This window comes from Antedon bifida, chromosome 4 (assembly GCF_963402885.1).
Source record: "Antedon bifida chromosome 4, ecAntBifi1.1, whole genome shotgun sequence".
NCBI classification, from domain to species: domain Eukaryota; kingdom Metazoa; phylum Echinodermata; class Crinoidea; order Comatulida; family Antedonidae; genus Antedon; species Antedon bifida.
Genome location: NC_136229.1, coordinates 6384825 through 6404175, shown reverse-complemented (window position 1 = coordinate 6404175; position 19351 = coordinate 6384825). Strand labels below are relative to the sequence as shown.

General features: G+C 34.0%; 1 protein-coding gene across 2 annotated transcripts in view; it reads left to right on the top strand.

Moving 5' to 3' along the window:
* Positions 1-1136: 1136 nt before the first annotated feature.
* Positions 1137-19351, top strand: part of LOC144841286 (integrin alpha-8-like) — a 53459-nt gene continuing 35244 nt past the window's right edge. For both annotated transcript variants that reach the window (XM_078697562.1, XM_078697561.1), the window contains exons 1-4: positions 1137-1607; positions 2511-2641; positions 3226-3311; positions 3865-4000. In XM_078697562.1, the coding sequence (XP_078553688.1) occupies positions 1411-1607; positions 2511-2641; positions 3226-3311; positions 3865-4000 (550 nt within the window). In that variant the 5' untranslated portion in view covers positions 1137-1410. The remainder of the gene's footprint in view (positions 1608-2510; positions 2642-3225; positions 3312-3864; positions 4001-19351) is intronic.

The following is a 19351-nucleotide window of genomic DNA, read 5'->3' as shown; positions in this document are numbered from 1 at the left end:
AAAACTTCAAAAAAACCATTCATAAAAATACAAAAACAAGCAGAAAAGTAAAAATACAAAAACAAGCAGAAAAGTAAAAACACTTCACTCCGTGTAGAAATTCATTTTGAGACATGAAGCATGAAGACAGATCGTTGATGAATAAATTAGTTCAATAAATAAGTTCAGAGGCCCTAATACACTATCCAGGGGCACTCCGTATGTTCCAGAACGTGGGCCATTGAAATAAAATCTTTTGAATTCTATCGGATAGATAAGATCGGATCCATTTCCATATTTGGCCTCTAATGTTAAATTGTGAAGCGAGTTTGTTGAGATGAATTTGGTAATTTATCAAAGATAGCATCAATTGTAGGTGGACATGGTTTGTCCAATTAAACATGCCCAGTTATGGTGGAGGTAACACAAAAACGAGAAGGAAAAAGACCATTCTGCACATCAGTAGTGATAAGCGGCAAGCCAATTATAGGTGATATGTTCAAATATTGCAGATTGAATAAATTTTTAACAATATTAATAATTCAATTTCAATTAACAAAATTTTCTTCGTAGATCTTGTTTAACAGAAAACATTTAACATCAATATAAGGGAATCTAATAAACGTACCGTTAAAGAAAGGCTATATATTTATTTTTTATATTTAATTTACATGGCACTCTTAACAAAGCGCCCTACATCACACAAACAATCTTAAAAAACCTATAGGTACTAGCAAGTCTATAAGAAAAGAAAATCGTGTCTCCTATTTTATTCTTTAAAACTTTGCAATATCTAATAACATCTTTAATCTTAAAAAATACCTCTAGAATCAGTTGGCATATAAATATAATAATACACATAGTTTAACTGAATTGAATTTAATCGTGTACAAAATATAACAAGGCCAACAGCCATAAGTCACGTGCTAAAACGCATAGTGATACCGGACCGACAGACAGACCGACAGACCGACCGACATAGTGAACTATAGAGTCGCGTCCACGCGACTAAAAATGTGTAGTATTGTTGGCAAAGTACAATGTGATTTAAAAAAAACCGGTTTGCCGCCCTCTTTAGTTTTTCCACTTTCGGACGAATCATTTTCATCGAAAACCGCGGATGTCACGCTTGAGTGAGTGTGAACGTGTGGAGTGGAAACGTTTATTTATCTATTCAATGTAGGAAGCGATTCACAGATAAAAGAACAACAGACCAAGGCTTTTGTTTTCGCAAACAATAGAACAATTCACTCACTTGGTATTCCAATTCCAACAGATTTTTCTCTTCTTACGCTGTCTTATTATGAGGTCAAATCGTTACTGTCCGTTATTTTGATATAGAAATCAATAACATCAAAACTTACCGTGTGTTCTGGAGAAAAATCTTAGCCCAGTGAAATTGTCAGTTCGCCAGCAGCTGTGTGTTTGAGAATGGACGGAAGACCGGTACTTAGCGCTACAAGTATGGACGGTAGACTTTTTTCTTGTATATTAACTTTTATATTTTATATAACATATTGTAATGGATATAACTTGGATACTTCATATCCTATTGTACATAAATTCGACGAAATTGGCAGTCTTTTCGGATTTTCAGTAGCTCAACACAGCGTAGGAAATACAAAATGGTAAGTTTGAATTCTTTATTTCCGATGGTAGGCCTAGTCCACACTACATAATAGAATACAGGAAGTGAGTGATAAATATTCCTTCATACATTAACAATTATAGATTACAAAAAAAAATGATTATTATATCATCACTGGTACATTATTTCATTTTTAAAGTGATTTTCACCACACAAATTATATATTAAAACATTTAATATTTCATTTATTGATATTATTATTAATGAAATTTAATTATTTATATAAATTATTAATACTCATCACACTGAATATTATGATTAATATTATATAATGAATAATGATAATAAATATTATTATGTACAGTAGGCCTACTATTTTTGTTATGTTTAGTTTAATATTAATAGGCCTACAGTTCATTTGTTCTAATTATTAAAAGTAAATTGAATACATTAAATTTTTGCTAAAGTAGTTGTAAATTAAAATAAACAGTTTAATGGACTTAATGGACCCGCCCCTTATTTAATTACTTTCTTTATGATAATTTGCTATGGTATTGATTTACCTGTAATTTTAGCTAATTATGTTGTTTAATTAATTATCTATATAAATTATATTTATTGATTCAATCCTGTTATGGGCGACTTTGGTCGCTGTTGGAAAAAGATGAAATAACATTTTTAAAAAAATTTAAAAAAAATTAATAAATACTTTACTTTAGTAGTATTGGTTTTCTGTCTAAAAATGTATACAGCATATATTGTAATAGCTATAGGAATTTTAAATATCTTTATGTTACATTGCATGGACTATGGACCCCGCCCCCTTCCTACAGTAACTCTTCTTCTTTTTGTTGGAAAAGTTTCTATTTTGTATCGAATATCAAACAGACATATGACAGACATGATTTCTATTTTTAATTGAATTCCTTAATTCCCCACAAAGGTTAATTGTAGGTGCTCCTAACGCCAATACTACTGGTGCTAGTGTTACACAGAATGGAGCTGTATACCGATGTCCGGTTACCCCATTCTCAAACCCTGGTAGATGTACTAAGATTGATTTTGATAACCAAGGTAAGGATATCCATGATAAAAGTAGTTTTTATTGTAAGGAGTGGATCCAGGCTAATGGCGTCCTCCCCTACCCCTTCGACAGCAAAAATGAATTTGTTTTTGACAGACTATTATAATATGTTTAGCGCTCCTGTGTTGTAATATTTTCGATCCACCTTTGTTACATTTACATCTTTTTTATAATTTATATCTTTTTTAATTTCACTTTTGTATTTTTTATGATTATTTTCCTAATAAATTCAAATCAAATCAAATATATCTTTAGCCACACTTCTATTAAAGGGACACTATTTTGGGTCCCAAAGGTGTCCCCTTAATAGGTGTACTACTAAAGATATACTTAATTCATATATAGTTATCTAAAAACTAAATATAAAATTATTCATTATTCATTTTTATTGACATAAAAAATCAAGTATCAACTTATAAAATGGCAATAGAAGGTTGTTAAACAAAAATATTAATCTTGTCAGTTTTATCCTTCATGTAAATTAGTAATCATTCTAAAAAAAATTACACCTCCAATTTGAAACATTATTATGTGGTACTGTATATTCAAAATTTTTTGTTACAAACTTTTACAGACAAAACAGCCCCAGATCCAAATATTAAAGATGACCAGTGGCTTGGTGCTTCTGTGGCTAGCTCAGGGGCAGATGGAACTGTTGTGGTAAGTATTTTAATTTTGAATTTTTTATTTATTTATACTGGGCAACCTCTTCAATCAAAGACTGGATCTCCCAGAGAGCCCAGTTATGATGAGTGGCTGTGTGTGTACTAGTACACCGGAGTAACCCCTACTCGTTTCGAAAGATGTACTGTACTAAAAAATATTATTAGTCAACTCCCCTAATACCAGACTTGATGAAAACTAAATATCTGCAAAACCAGCATTTCTTGAGATCCGAATGTTCTTAAATGTTTTCGTTACCAGTAAAAACACATTAAACCAGAAAACCAGACATATATTAGGCCAGCCCAAGGGTGTCCAGTATTGCGAGAGTTGACTGTATTACAGTACATTGTAGACCTAATCCAGGGCCGTAGCCACCAGTACGGTTTATAAGGTTTCAACCTGACTACTTCAGTAGCTTAAACAGAGATTGTTACCCTTTCTTGCGAAAACCAAACCACTTTATTTCTTGTGGCTACATCACTGTAATCAAAAGTTTATTTCTAAAATGTTATTCTTGTTGGTATTTTATACAATTCTATCTTTATAGGCCTGTGCTCCGAGGTTTGTGTGGCGGCACAGTGGAAGTACGACGACATACCAGGACGAACCAGTTGGCAGATGCCATTCTGTAAAAAATAACTTCTTGGAATTTCAATCTTATTCTCCATGTTATGAAACTCGAGGTAATTTTAATTTACTTTTATGTGTTTTATCTGCATTTTTGGTGCAGAATATTGCAAATAAAACAAAAAGCATGTATGATGATCATTATTATTATCAAAATTATCATCATCATCAACAGAAATCATAATTACACTGGAATCCTTTGGTATACCCCTATTAAGGGGGCACTTTTTTTTATAAAACAAAAAAGCAGAAGTATATTTTTTAAAACAACCCCTATTCAGAGAGCCACCCTATTAAAGGGCCACTTTTTGGGTATAGAAGGTGTCCCCTTAATAAGGTTCTACTATAACTAATTCTACAATTCAATTGTAACATTCCGTGGGTCAAAGTTTTATTTTAAACTGGTTATTCCTTGCCTTTCTAGATTTATTCTCTATGTAATTTTGTATTGTTTATGGCTAATAAAGAAAGGAAATGAGGACAATTAAAGTTTATAATTTGCATGTTATATAACTTCTTTTGTAATTCACAAAACACTAATTACAAACCAATTGAATATACATGACTTTTGAACTCATTTTGCATTTAAAAACATAACTTTTGTTACATATAAAAATACAATTGACATTCATTGTTAGAAATTATGGTGAATGAATGGTCCAGTATGAAGCATTGATTTGGAAAATAAAAAATGAAAAAATAAAAAAAAATTATACAACAGCAAAATATTGTATTATGAAAAAAAAGTGATGACAGGGATATTTTTTGTTTGCGCTCTGCGACGATAAATTCAATGAAGCATGACCGTGCACGATTGCTCACAACAGATCACCATTGCTATAACTGTAAATATTGGCAAGCTATCACAGCACTGTCCCTAATGTTTTACCAGAAAATGCTTAGTACCAGCATTTATTTAAATAAAGTCATCACAAGATTTATAAAAAAATGAATGCATTGCGATTTACAGAAAATCAGTCTAGTGTTAGTATATAAATGTCAGGTCACCATACTGGATACATAACATTAAATAGTTGAATTTCAAGCCCTGTAGAGGTACATTTTATTTGGGGGTGGGTGGGGGAGGTGAGGTTGATTACAATTGGAGGGCCAATAACAATGCAATTGGCACCTTTTCTTTAACCTTAAATGCTCTCATCAAAACTATTGCCTAGTTGAATTTCAAGCCCTGTAGAGCCCTGGGGGTGGGGCGGGTGGAGGTTGATGGGTGATTACAATTGGAGGACCAATCACAATGCAGTTAATTTGGTGCCTTTTCTGTAACTCTAAGTACTCCCATCAACACTTCATCTACAGTAGATCATTGATTGATATTTTTTTTCCTTGTATGACTTGCAGCATTCCTATGCCATTATCAAAGAATTACACTAAGCATGTTTTGTGGCTAACAGCTGTAGGTATGACTAAAAGCCGGCTTAATCCTTCCTATGAAGTGCTATTAAATGCCTCTGTATCAACCATACTAAGAATTATCATTAGTTAATGATTTCAGTTTCAGGAAATGGCGATTATACGAGCTATGTAATGACATGATTGTTGTCATTTATAAACCAAAACCTGACATTGATAAAATATAAATGAGTGCTGATAATGTTATATTATTAGGCGAAAGAACATTTATCAAAGTATCATTTTTCTTTATACATTTTGATTCATTAAAATAAATTTTTTTCATTATTTTTTATTTCCTCTGTGGTTTTGATTCCTACAGTATTGTATGTTATTTAAATTTCACTCTGAATTTAATTCCTCTATGATTTTAATTTTGCCTTGATTTTCCATTATTTTTATTTTAGATCCTTCCATGATTTTAATTCTTTAATTCTTCCGGGATTTTAAAACCACAAGAAGAGATATTATAGTGAACAATTTTTCTATGATTTAACTATAGGGTTCTAAGAGTTCAATTCTATGATTTTATTTCTTTAATTTTCCATGATTTCTCTCCTGATTTTAAATCATCTACTGTAGTGTAATGATTTTATATGTAATTCTTCCTTGATGTTATTTCTTCCATGATTTCAATTCTTCCATGATTTTAATTCTTCAATTCTTCCATGATTTTAATTCTTCAATTCTTCCATGATTTTAATTCTTCAATTCTTCCATGATTTTAATTCTTCAATTCTTCCCTGATTTTAATTCTTAAATTCTTCCCTGATTTTAATTCTTCAATTCTTCCCTGATTTTTTTCTTCAATACTTCCATGATTTCATTTCTTCAATACTTCCATGATTACTCTGTAATTTTAAATCCTATATGAGTTTTATTCTTCCATGATTTAAATTCTTCCGTGATTTTTTACTTTTAATTTGTCCATAATTTTAATTTATTCCATGATTTAATAGAAATTTAACCTTATAATGCATTTAGAGTTACAATAATTATAGGCCTATTGTTTGATGCTGAATTATCTGATTTGACTCTTCAGAGTAGTCAGTTAGCACAGTTGGTAGTGTTCCAGCTTCTTGACAATGATATCAGCAATTTACATCATATGTTGCCTACTTTCTTTGAACTAATGAAAATTATCTTTGATCCGGTATTCAGCAGTGGTGGATCTAGGATTTTGATTTAGTGGGAATTAGGTGGGGGAGGGGAGGGCTTCGCATTGAGGGCTTAAAAATTGCAAAATGAAGAGCTGAACTTATGTTCTATCTTTTCCATTGCAATTTTTGAAATTTAGTGGGGAAGGGCATGCTGACTGAATCCACCTAATGTATGTTTACAATAGATACCTTATTATATTGTATTGTATAAAAAACCCAAACCATATTATTGTTTGTTTCTTTCTGTTTTCCTTAACATCTTTCTTATCCCAGCTATGTAAATGGGTACCAGCAAACTGTAGAATTATTTAAATATACTATTTCATTCCATGGATAATGTTCCCAAATATACAGTAATTTGACTAGCAAATTAAAAACCAATCAGATAAGATAAATGAATGAATTTCAAAAAACGAAGGGCAATATTTAACTCTATGGCCAACTCCTATTGGATACCTCTATTAAGGGGACACTTTTTTTGGTCCTGATGGTGTCCACTAAATAGAGCTTCTACTGTACCTAATCACTGTAACTGTAAACAAACCAAATATAATAACAAATTTGACTTATTAAAATATTAAATCAAATTATTAATATCATACTTTTAGTAAAAAATAATTTCTTTAATAATTTTCATGAGAATAAATAATTGTTTCCTTGTTCTTAGTCAGTGGATGTTGTTATGACTCACAGGTCACCGGGGTCAACCATCATATTAATATGTTAATGACATCACTACCTAATTACAGCATCAAGTGTCAAATATATAAATTAAAATGTGTGAACAGACTTGCTTGTAATTATCAAGTTCAAACCCATTTTTTTCTGAAGTCAATTTACAGTAGCCATTTGAAGTTTATTTGATTATTATTGTATTGTCCCCATATAAAATAGTTTTTAAAATTTTTGTTGTTGAATATGGCATTTTAATGTCGCATAACAGTTACTCACTTTGACCAAAAACTGGACCGAACAGTTTTTAAAAAACGTGAAATAATTATTTTATGTTATTTTTTTTCTACAGCTTTTTAGCAATTTATTTATTTATTACTTGCAATACCGTAGAACACTTTCTTTGGAACATCCCTATTAAGGGGACACTTTCTTGTGAAATAAATAGGCTCAGGAATACTCAGTTTCAATTGAGAAAATCAAGAATTTAAAGCTCTGTCCACTATCAAACTTTATGTGACAAAATAATGTGATGTGCCCATGGACATGATGATATCATATCACTACCATATGTGGGCATATCACTGCCATATTTTAGCACATCACACTTTTTTTGTTAAACTAGTTTGATAGTGTAGACAGAGCTTAATGCATCAATTCAGAAACTAGAATCAGAGAGGTATCCTCCCTGCTAGAATAGTGCATGACCCCATTCAAGTTGTGAAGGAAAGATTCTGGGTTAATATTCCTATATAAAAATCATTTGAGTCTGCACTCAGTGATAATATCAATAACCTTTGTTCACAGACCCCAAGTTGTTATGAAATATTCTGGGTTAATATTCCTAAATAAAATGTAATCATTTGTGTCCGCACTCAGTAATAATATCAGATATATTTGTTAATGGACCCCAAGTTGTTATGGAATATTCTCGGTTAATATTCCTAAATAAAATGTTATCATTTGTGTCCACACTCAGTGATAATATCAAATATCTTTGTTAATGACCCCAAGTTACTAAGGAATATTCTGGATTAATATTCCTATATAAAATTAAATAATTTGTGACCGCACAGATACAATCAAAGCTTTTTTAGTATAAATATACACTGTCAATGGACATTAATTTGTGAAAATTTTTCATGAAAGAAAATGTTTATGACTTAAAAGAAGAAAGGTAGGAATCACTACCCAGTTGATTTGAAAATATTCCTTAAATGAATAAATAAATACAGTTAGTAATCTAGTATATTAAAGTGTAAGTGTATTAAAAATGTTACTAATTTACAGCGCTAGATTGAAAATACAACCTGAATCATTTCACAATTGTCATTTTCCTTCACTGTGGAAATATAAACATAATTGCCAATGTTATTAAATTTTAAAGCTAAAGCACTCCCCTTTGAAGTAGTTGTACTGTATATTATTTGACATTTGATATGCTATCATTATGTAATTTCACTGCATGATTGTGTTGATACAAGATTGCTCATAACACAGAAATAGCTACATTAGATCATATCTGAAGAATTTCCTGGCAACTGAATAGTGCGTTCTATGTTGCCACTGGCTGCGACTCACACAATGTCTGTAGTTTAGGAAGAAAAGGAGTTGAACATTAATATTTATTATATTGCTATTTAGTAATTTATTTATTATCTACGGTAGCAAAGAAAGTGAACATAAGGCCTATTAAGGATGTATGACAAAACATGCTGCATAACGCAATTTAACCGGTTATTTTAAAATAGATTAAAAATAGATAACAATAACATTGGTTAATGTACCTATCACATGACATGAAACTGGATATTATGTCTGTGAAGTTGGTTACTAGTTCTTAGTTCCTAGTTCCTTATTCAAATTCAATTAAAGGGACAGTCACAAATATTTTTAAAAACAGATTTTGATACGTAATAACTGTCTAATTGAGTTGTTATTGCATCAACATGTTAGCCTTGACCTCCTCTACTTCTTCCGGTCAAAGTTCATTAACATTTTATTCATTTACACCCTCTACGGCGAATAAGTAACTAGCTTTTACGAACGTTATAACACTTGACCTGCTTAATTTTTTCAAAATGTTTTGGTATGAATCGATCACCCTTGACCTACTCTACCATTTGCCACTCCAGTTCCGCGAACTTTTTTGCGTCTACGCCCTCTACGGCGAATAAGTAACTGGCTTTACGAACGTTATAACACTTGACCTACTTAATTTTTTCAAAATGTTTTGGTATGGATCGATCACCCTTGACCTACTTTACCATTTGCCACCCCAGTTCCGCGAACTTTTTTGCATCTTCGCCCTGTACGGCGAATAAGTAACTGGCTTTTACGAACGTTATAACACTTGACCTACTTATTTTTTTCAAAATATTTTGGTATGAATCGATCACCCTTGACCTACTTTACCATTTGCCACCCCAGTTCCGCGAACTTTTTTGCATCTACGCCCTCTACGGCGAATAAGTAACTGGCTTTACGAATGTTATAACACTTGACCTACTTATTTTTTTCAAAATGTTTTGGTATGGATCGATCACCCTTGACCTACTTTAACATTTGCCACCCCAGTTCCGCGAACTTTTTTGCATCTACGCCCTCTACGGCGAATAAGTAACTAGCAAACTAGAGGGCGTAGATGCAAAAAAAGTTCGCGGAACTGGGGTGGCAAATTAAATTCATTAAATGTTATCCCGGGCTATTTTGTTTCGTTAATTACAACAGTTGCAGTCGATCAAGTAGGTCAAGGTGATCGATCCATACCAAAATATTTTGAAAAAAAACGTTCGTAAAGCCAGTTACTTATTCGCCGTAGAGGGCGTAAACGCAAAAAAGTTTGCGGAACTGGGGTGGCAAATGGTAGAGTAGGTCAAGGGTGATCGATTCATACCAAAATATTTTGAAAAAATTAAGTAGGTCAAGTGTTATAACGTTCGTAAAGCCAGTAACTTATTCGCCGTAGAGGGCGTAGACGCAAAAAAGTTCGCGGAACTGGGGTGGCAAATGATAAAGTAGGTCAAGTGTGATCGATCCATACCAAAATATTTTTAAAAAATTAAGTAGGTCAAGTGTTATAACGTTCGTAAAAGCCAGTTATCCGTAGAGGGCGTAGACGCAAAAAAGTTCGCGGAACTGGGGTGGCAAATGGTAGAGTAGGTCAAGGGTGATCGATTCATACCAAAATATTTTGAAAAAATTAAGTAGGTCAAGTGTTATAACGTTTGTAAAAGCCAGTTACTTATTCGCCGTAGAGGGCGTAGACGCAAAAAAGTTCGCGGAACTGGGGTGGCAAATGGTAGAGTAGGTTAAGGGTGATCGATTCATACCAAAATATTTTGAAAAAATTAAGTAGGTCAAGTGTTATAACGTTCGAAAGCCAGTTACTTATTCGCCGTAGAGGGCGTAGATGCAAAAAAGTTCGTGGAACTGGGGTGGCAAATGGTAAAGTAGGTCAAGGGTGATCGATCCATACCAAAACATTTTGAAAAAATTAAGTAGGTCAAGTGTTATAACATTCGTAAAGCCAGTTACTAATTCGCCGTAGAGGGCGTAGATGCAAAAAGGTTCGCGGAACTAGGGTGGAAAATGGTAGAGTAGTTCAAGGGTCATCGATCTATACCAAAATATTTTCAAAATATTAAGTAGGTCAAGTGTTATAACGTTTGTAAAAGCTAGTTACTTATTCGCTGTAGAGGGCGTAAATGCATACAATGTTATTGAACTTTGACCTGAAGAAGTAGAGGATGTCAAGGCTAACAAGTTGATGCAATAACAACTCAATTAGACAGTTATTACGTATTAAAATCTGTTTTTCTATATATTTGTGACTGTCCCTTTAATTGAATTTGAATAAGGAACTAGGAACTAGTAACCAACTTCACAGACATCTGGATATTTGACAATGACATTGATTCAAGATGGAAGCAGCAGGTTAATTGAATATAGGCCTAAGTTTACTTTTTAGCGGTAGATGTGTGTTTTATTGTTGGAGTGGCATGCCTTCTAGCGATAGGAAACTTTTGGCATCTTTTATACATGGCAAAATAAAGTTATTTTCATGTTTGATTCCTGAAATTAATAGATGTACAAAAAAAGTCACTGATATTAACTAAACTACCATATGTTTACACATTCTTTTCTCTATCATAGTGATTCGCGGTCTATCGGAGGTAGTACTGTATATATTCTGTGTTTAAATGCAAAAAATAGCGTGTCTTGTATGGCGTTCGCTTAAAGGTTCCGCTCCAAGTTACCTGAGAGATATTCTTACTGTGCGGAATGTTTCTCGCAGTACTCGTTCAAGCACCAGCAATTATAACCTGACAATCCCACGAACTAAACGAAAGACATTTGCTGACCGTTCGTTCGCCGTAGCAGGACCCAAAATTTGGAACAGTTTACCAAGTCACATTAAACACTTAGACGACTATAATCAGTTTAAAAAACATTTAAAAGCACTATATTTCAAACAATGTTACGATACTAATTGATGTGAAGCGCCGCTGATTATAATTAAATGTTGTATAAATGTGCGCTATACAAGTAATAATAATAATAAATAATAATAAATACAGTGGGTAAACATTGGATATACGGAATAGAATGCGCTTGCCTAATGTTACACTTTTGAAACCTATCTATGTTGTATCAGAGCATGGATTAATGAATAGATGGATACGTATCGACGGTGACATCAAACGATTTTCTAACATGCTCGTCTATTCTATAAAGCACTGCTGAATCAAACAAACACGCTCTTTGAACTCCATGTCTCTCGCGGCCCTCTATACAACGCTGCGAATCAACTGTTAACAGTTGACATTTTATGATCATGATCAGCAACAAAACGTACTCAGAAGAATGTACAAATCGTATGCGCAGTCTGATTGTCTATTGACATGCATGCTTAACAGAGTTAATGAGACAGTTAACTGTAGAACAGATGTAAATCTAGTGTGTCTGAACACAGATTACTGTATATTAACAGAGTTAATGAGACAGTTAACTGTAGAACAGATGTAAATCTAGTGTGTCTGAACACAGATTACTGTATATTAACAGAGTTAATGAGACAGTTAACTGTAGAACAGAGGTAAATCTAGTGTGTCTGAACACAGATTACGGTATATTAACAGAGTTAATGAGACAGTTAACTGTAGAACAGATGTAAATCTAGTGTGTCTGAACACAGATTACGGTATATTAACAGAGTTAATGAGACAGTTAACTGTAGAACAGAGGTAAATCTAGTGTGTCTGAACACAGATTACTGTATATTAACAGAGTTAATGAGACAGTTAACTGTAGAACAGATGTAAATCTAGTGTGTCTGAACACAGATTACTGTATATTAACAGAGTTAATGAGACAGTTAACTGTAGAACAGATGTAAATCTAGTGTGTCTGAACACAGATTACTGTATATTAACAGAGTTAATGAGACAGTTAACTGTAGAACAGATGTAAATCTAGTGTGTCTGAACACAGATTACGGTATATTAACAGAGTTAATGAGACAGTTAACTGTAGAACAGATGTAAATCTAGTGTGTCTGAACACAGATTACTGTATATTAACAGAGTTAATGAGACAGTTAACTGTAGAACAGAGGTAAATCTAGTGTGTCTGAACACAGCTTATATTAACAGAGTTAATGAGACAGTTAACTGTAGAACAGATGTAAATCTAGTGTGTCTGAACACAGATTACGGTATATTAACAGAGTTAATGAGACAGTTAACTGTAGAACAGAGGTAAATCTAGTGTGTCTGAACACAGATTACTGTATATTAACAGAGTTAATGAGACAGTTAACTGTAGAACAGATGTAAATCTAGTGTGTCTGAACACAGATTACTGTATATTAACAGAGTTAATGAGACAGTTAACTGTAGAACAGAGGTAAATCTAGTGTGTCTGAACACAGATTACGGTATATTAACAGAGTTAATGAGACAGTTAACTGTAGAACAGATGTAAATCTAGTGTGTCTGAACACAGATTACGGTATATTAACAGAGTTAATGAGACAGTTAACTGTAGAACAGAGGTAAATCTAGTGTGTCTGAACACAGATTACTGTATATTAACAGAGTTAATGAGACAGTTAACTGTAGAACAGATGTAAATCTAGTGTGTCTGAACACAGATTACTGTATATTAACAGAGTTAATGAGACAGTTAACTGTAGAACAGATGTAAATCTAGTGTGTCTGAACACAGATTACTGTATATTAACAGAGTTAATGAGACAGTTAACTGTAGAACAGATGTAAATCTAGTGTGTCTGAACACAGATTACGGTATATTAACAGAGTTAATGAGACAGTTAACTGTAGAACAGATGTAAATCTAGTGTGTCTGAACACAGATTACTGTATATTAACAGAGTTAATGAGACAGTTAACTGTAGAACAGAGGTAAATCTAGTGTGTCTGAACACAGCTTATATTAACAGAGTTAATGAGACAGTTAACTGTAGAACAGATGTAAATCTAGTGTGTCTGAACACAGATTACGGTATATTAACAGAGTTAATGAGACAGTTAACTGTAGAACAGAGGTAAATCTAGTGTGTCTGAACACAGATTACTGTATATTAACAGAGTTAATGAGACAGTTAACTGTAGAACAGATGTAAATCTAGTGTGTCTGAACACAGATTACTGTATATTAACAGAGTTAATGAGACAGTTAACTGTAGAACAGATGTAAATCTAGTGTGTCTGAACACAGATTACTGTATATTAACAGAGTTAATGAGACAGTTAACTGTAGAACAGATGTAAATCTAGTGTGTCTGAACACAGATTACGGTATATTAACAGAGTTAATGAGACAGTTAACTGTAGAACAGATGTAAATCTAGTGTGTCTGAACACAGATTACTGTATATTAACAGAGTTAATGAGACAGTTAACTGTAGAACAGAGGTAAATCTAGTGTGTCTGAACACAGATTACTGTATATTAACAGAGTTAATGAGACAGTTAACTGTAGAACAGAGGTAAATCTAGTGTGTCTGAACACAGCTTATATTAACTGTTCAATAATGTGAAATGTGTCTGACATGTGCTAAATACATCTCATTAAACATGTGTGTGGTGCTACACCTGTTATGTATTACTCCTGGACATTATTAGTATTGTCCACCTTGCATGTCAACACAATCACATTTGTAATACTTAATTATAGATAATGAATTTAAGATTGGATCCTTCGAAATAATTTCCTACTTGGATTAGGTAATGCAAACAAGATGGATTCTAACAATGCCAAAGTTGCTATACTCTAGATCAGAACCATTCAAATTCTATATTATTATTTATTCTTTCTTTAGACTGGATTGCATTTTCAGTAACATAGTACAGCTTTTTAAAATGGTCTAGTTTGTCACGAAACCTTGCCAATTTAATCGTACAGAAAAATAATTACAAATTACTTCAAGAGCTTCTATCGTTATTTTAATTTTTTTTCCCTTTTCTTTTAAACATTTATACCTCAGGCTCAAACGAGCATTCATATGAAGTTTCACATTAAACCATTCAATAATATCTAATAAATAAATACCCGTTAACAATAACCAAATAAATAAATATCTTACAAGTTCCTTTTACTACCCCAATTATCTCTAGAGATGGCCTTTAACCCTTTCCCAATACTCAAAACCCAGTTAAATACAATAAACTAATAAATGAATACAACAATAAATAAATATTTACTTCTATCCAAAAAACCCTCTACCCTAAGTCCCCTATACGTATACTTGCATCATCGTTACACTTTACAATATTATTCAATTAATTTCATCATATAAATCTCGAATTACCCTCTTAAATTACTATCCCCATTCCCTACAGTATGATCTAATTAATACAACACTTTCTCTATCTCGTCTTATATACTTCGATTATAAATCATTCATCGCCTAATATCTTTCAGTCACTAATTTTATTAATTTCTCTTATTTATTTTCGTTTCTTTTTCACATAATTATATAATACTCGTTAATTAATTTCACAAATCAGTATCCATTAATATTTATAATAACAATACTTGATAACGTTGATCAGAATGCCATGTAAGTTCAAATCAGGTGACTATTTCACACACAAGCGTTGTACATAATAGAGTTCAACATATTATTTCTGCAACCGTCCTTCTTTTCTATAACAGTCTCCAATTTACTGATACTAGTAGGTAACAAGCGTTGTACATAATAGAATTCAACATATTATTACTGCAACCGTCCTTCTTTTCTATAACGGTCTCCAATTTACTGATACTAGTAGGTAAGTGTTTCCTCTCCGTCTTCATTCAATTCCAATATCGTTACTGTTCTGTATTTACAAGTGTTCTGGTTTCCCGAGTCTTTTGGTTATGCATTCAGTTAGTCAATCCGTTCTTCAATCCTATAGGCTACCACTCAATTATCAGACGTAAAAGAAACGTTAGTCAAGTTAAGGAGTTATTAATTACAGGACTACAATATCGCTGAAGTGTGCATCAAATTTCTCTTACTTTTGGTTTTCTTAATTTTCTCCGCTTAGCTTCTTATCCCTACAACACTAGTAGTTTGCCACACCCAATCAAGAAATGCAACACTCAGCTTACTCCCAACTCCTTGTTTCAACCTCGCGCCGTTCCCGCACACACTTTATATACCAACCCATCATCCAATAAGAGGCCGCTACGCATGAATGACCCCCCTCATACGGTACAATGGAACAAAAATTAAATCACTTGTGACATTTTTCCCCCCACTCAAAAACAATGTATGGGGATATACATTTTCTAACTACATGAACTGCGGCTTAGATAATCCGCACCTACGTTATCGCTACCTTTGATAGCTTCAATTCGGAACCTGTATGGCTGGAGCGCCAGTGCCCAGCGCATTATTCTACCATTCGATAATTTAGCTTTTTGCATGTAAACAAGGGGTTGATGGTCAGTTTCTAAGGTAAATTCTCGACCATATAGGTATGTTTCAAACTTACGTACACTCCAAATTATTGATAAACATTCCTTCTCCATAATAGAATACGCTTTTTCCCGGGGTAGTAACTTCTTGCTGGCATAAGCCACAGGGAATTTTTCATTTTCATAATTTTGAAGGAGTACTGCTCCGATTCCCTCGTCACAGGCGTCTGTTCGCAGAATAAACGGTTTACTTAAATCTGGTAGACAAAGAATAGGTTTACTGGTTAGTTTTGACTTAAGTGTTTTGAAGGCATTTTCTTGACTTACCTCCCATCGTATCTTATTTGGTTCTTGATTCTTCGTTCGATCCGTCAATGGAGACGCAATAGCAGAATAGTGTGGTATGAACCGACGATAATAATTAGTTGTTCCTAGGAATGATCGCAGTTGCTTTTTGGTTTCTGGTCGTTTTGCTTGAACGATACTTTGAATTTTCTCAGGTCGTGGTTTCAGATGACCCTTCCCAACAACATGGCCCAAAAATTCAATAGATTCGTATCCGATGAAACACTTACTTGGTCTTGCTGTTAAATTAGCTGCTCGTAGACGACGAAATAATTCTTTTAGAATTGTTACATGTTCTTCCCAAGAAGATGTATGTATTAAGATATCATCAATATAATTTATGGTATTTTTCATTCCATGAAGTAATTTCCTCATTATTCTACTAAACGTGGCCGGGGCGTTTACCAAACCAAAGGGCATAACTTTAAATTGGAATAACCCATCTGGCGTTACAAATGATGTAAGTTGTTTGGAACGTTCATCCATCGGTACCTGCCAATAACCTTTACTAAGATCTAGTTTTGTGAAATAATTATCAGTGGCCAATTTTGTAAATAGCTCATCTTGGTCAGGTATTGGTTCTGCATCGAACACGGTGCTTTGGTTTACCTTCCTGAAATCAACACAGAATCTATTTGATCCGTCAGGTTTTTTAACCAAAACAATTGGAGAAGCACATGGAGCGCATGATGGTTCAATTACCCCCATGTTTAACATCATACTCACTTCATCTTTCACTGTATCCCGCAATGCGTGTGGTAATGGATATGGTTTGGTTCGAATAGGCTCATCTGTACGAAGTTTTATGTCATGGTTGCCAAGAGTGGTTTTACCCGGTAAATCTGTGAGAACGTCCCTATAATTTGCAATAAGACGTTTTACCTCTTTTCTACCCATTTCATCACAATCATCACTGATGTGGACATCGGCAATAGTTTCTTTAGCCTGCAAGGGATGAAGCTGCAAAAGGTTATCATTGGTCATTTGTAAAGCAATTGGAGCATCACTTACCATATCCTCACTTTCGATTACAGAAGTACATGCTACTTCCAGCGCACCCTGTGAAACATCCGATTGGAGCTCAGCTAGCGCGGCTACAGATACCTCTTGACGTTCATGATATCGTTTAAGAAGATTTGCATGAAATGTTTTTAACTTCCCATTCAGATCTATACGGTAATCTAAATACCCCATTTTAGCTATGATTGGAAAAGGACCTTTCCACTGGAGTAGAAGTTTGTTTCGGTCAGTTGGGAGTAAAAGCAAAACCTTATCACCTACTTGGAATTCTCGTGCTCGACTTTTCTTGTCGTAATACTTCTTATATCTCCCTTTTGCTTTTTGTAGATTCTTTTGTGCAACTGCACACGTTTCGTTCAATCGTTCCTTTAAGTCTAGAACATATTGATAAGTGGTCTTGGTTTCTGGCGTGTGAACTTCACCTGTCCATAACTCTCTTAAAATGGTCATAGGGCCTCGAAGGTTACGTCCATATAGAAGTTCAAAGGGTGAGAACCCAAGACTCTCTTGTGGAGACTCTCTAATGGCAAATAACAGAGGATCTATATACCTATCCCAGTCGCTGGGTCGTTCCGCACACATCCGTTTTAGCATCTGTTTCAACGTGCCATTAAATCGTTCAACAAGACCATTGCAGGCCGGGTGATACGGTGAAGTCATCATTTGCTTAATAGACAGTAGTTTGCATACTTGTTTCATCACCTCTGAAGTGAATTGTGACCCTTGATCCGTCAGCATTTCCTTCGGAATTCCAATTCTAGAAAAGACTTTCACTAAACCTTCCGCCACACGTTCAGCTTCTATACTTGGTAAAGCGATGGCTTCCGGGTACCTGGTAGCAAAATCTATTATAGTTAGAATGTATCTATTTCTATTTTTAGAGATAGGATGAATTGGACCAACGATATCGACAGCTATGCGTTCAAATGGTGCTTCGATTAAAGGCATATTACCTAAAGGAACTTTGGCTACTCTACCTTTTTGAACGGTCCTTTGACAGATATCACAGGAACGGCAATATCTGGTAATGTCGGCGGTTATCCCTGGCCAATGGAAGTTCGTTAAGACTTTGTCGGTGGTTTTCTTGGCACCTTGATGGCCGCCTAATAATGATTCGTGCGCCTGTCGCATTACTTGATGTCGCAAAGACTTTGGGACAACGAGTTGAGTAAATATATTTCCATGTTCAACTGACGGAGAGCTGAATTGCCTATACAAAAGATTATTTTTATAGAAGAAATGAGAAGTTGCGTTACTTTTACTTACGCGAACACCTTCATTTTCTGCCAGTTCTTTTGCTTTTCGAAGTGTTACATCTGTATTTTGTGCGTTCCTTAAATTCTCAACGGTAATGACTTGATCGACTGCTTCTAGAGTTTTGAGTGATTTAAATGGTTTTGATTGTGTTATAGCTTGTGCCCGAGTAGTGACTGCACATGCTGGGACGTTTCGTCCTGTCCATGTTTTGTCGGGATCATCCGGAGACCGAACACCTTCAATATTCCCTAATATAAGATCAAAAATTGGATTATCCATACATAACGCCTGAGTCATACCTGTAAAATAAGGAGTATTTACTTGTATTGTAGCGAGCGGCAGCCTTCTCACAGTACCGTCAATTAACACACATGTTTTCACGTTACCAGTAAACTGATCTGGGGATACATAACACTGTTTTACGACAACGCCACTGCAACCACTATCCCGTAAGACTGTTACCTTGTGTTGCCCAACCAATCCAGGAGAAACAGGCATACTTCCTGGACCAGATCCCTTCCACGCTGCACTCATGATAGGAAGAAGATTACCACATTTTAAAGTTACATAACTAGATTTGTTATCCATACAACAACTATTTAATTTATGAGGGTT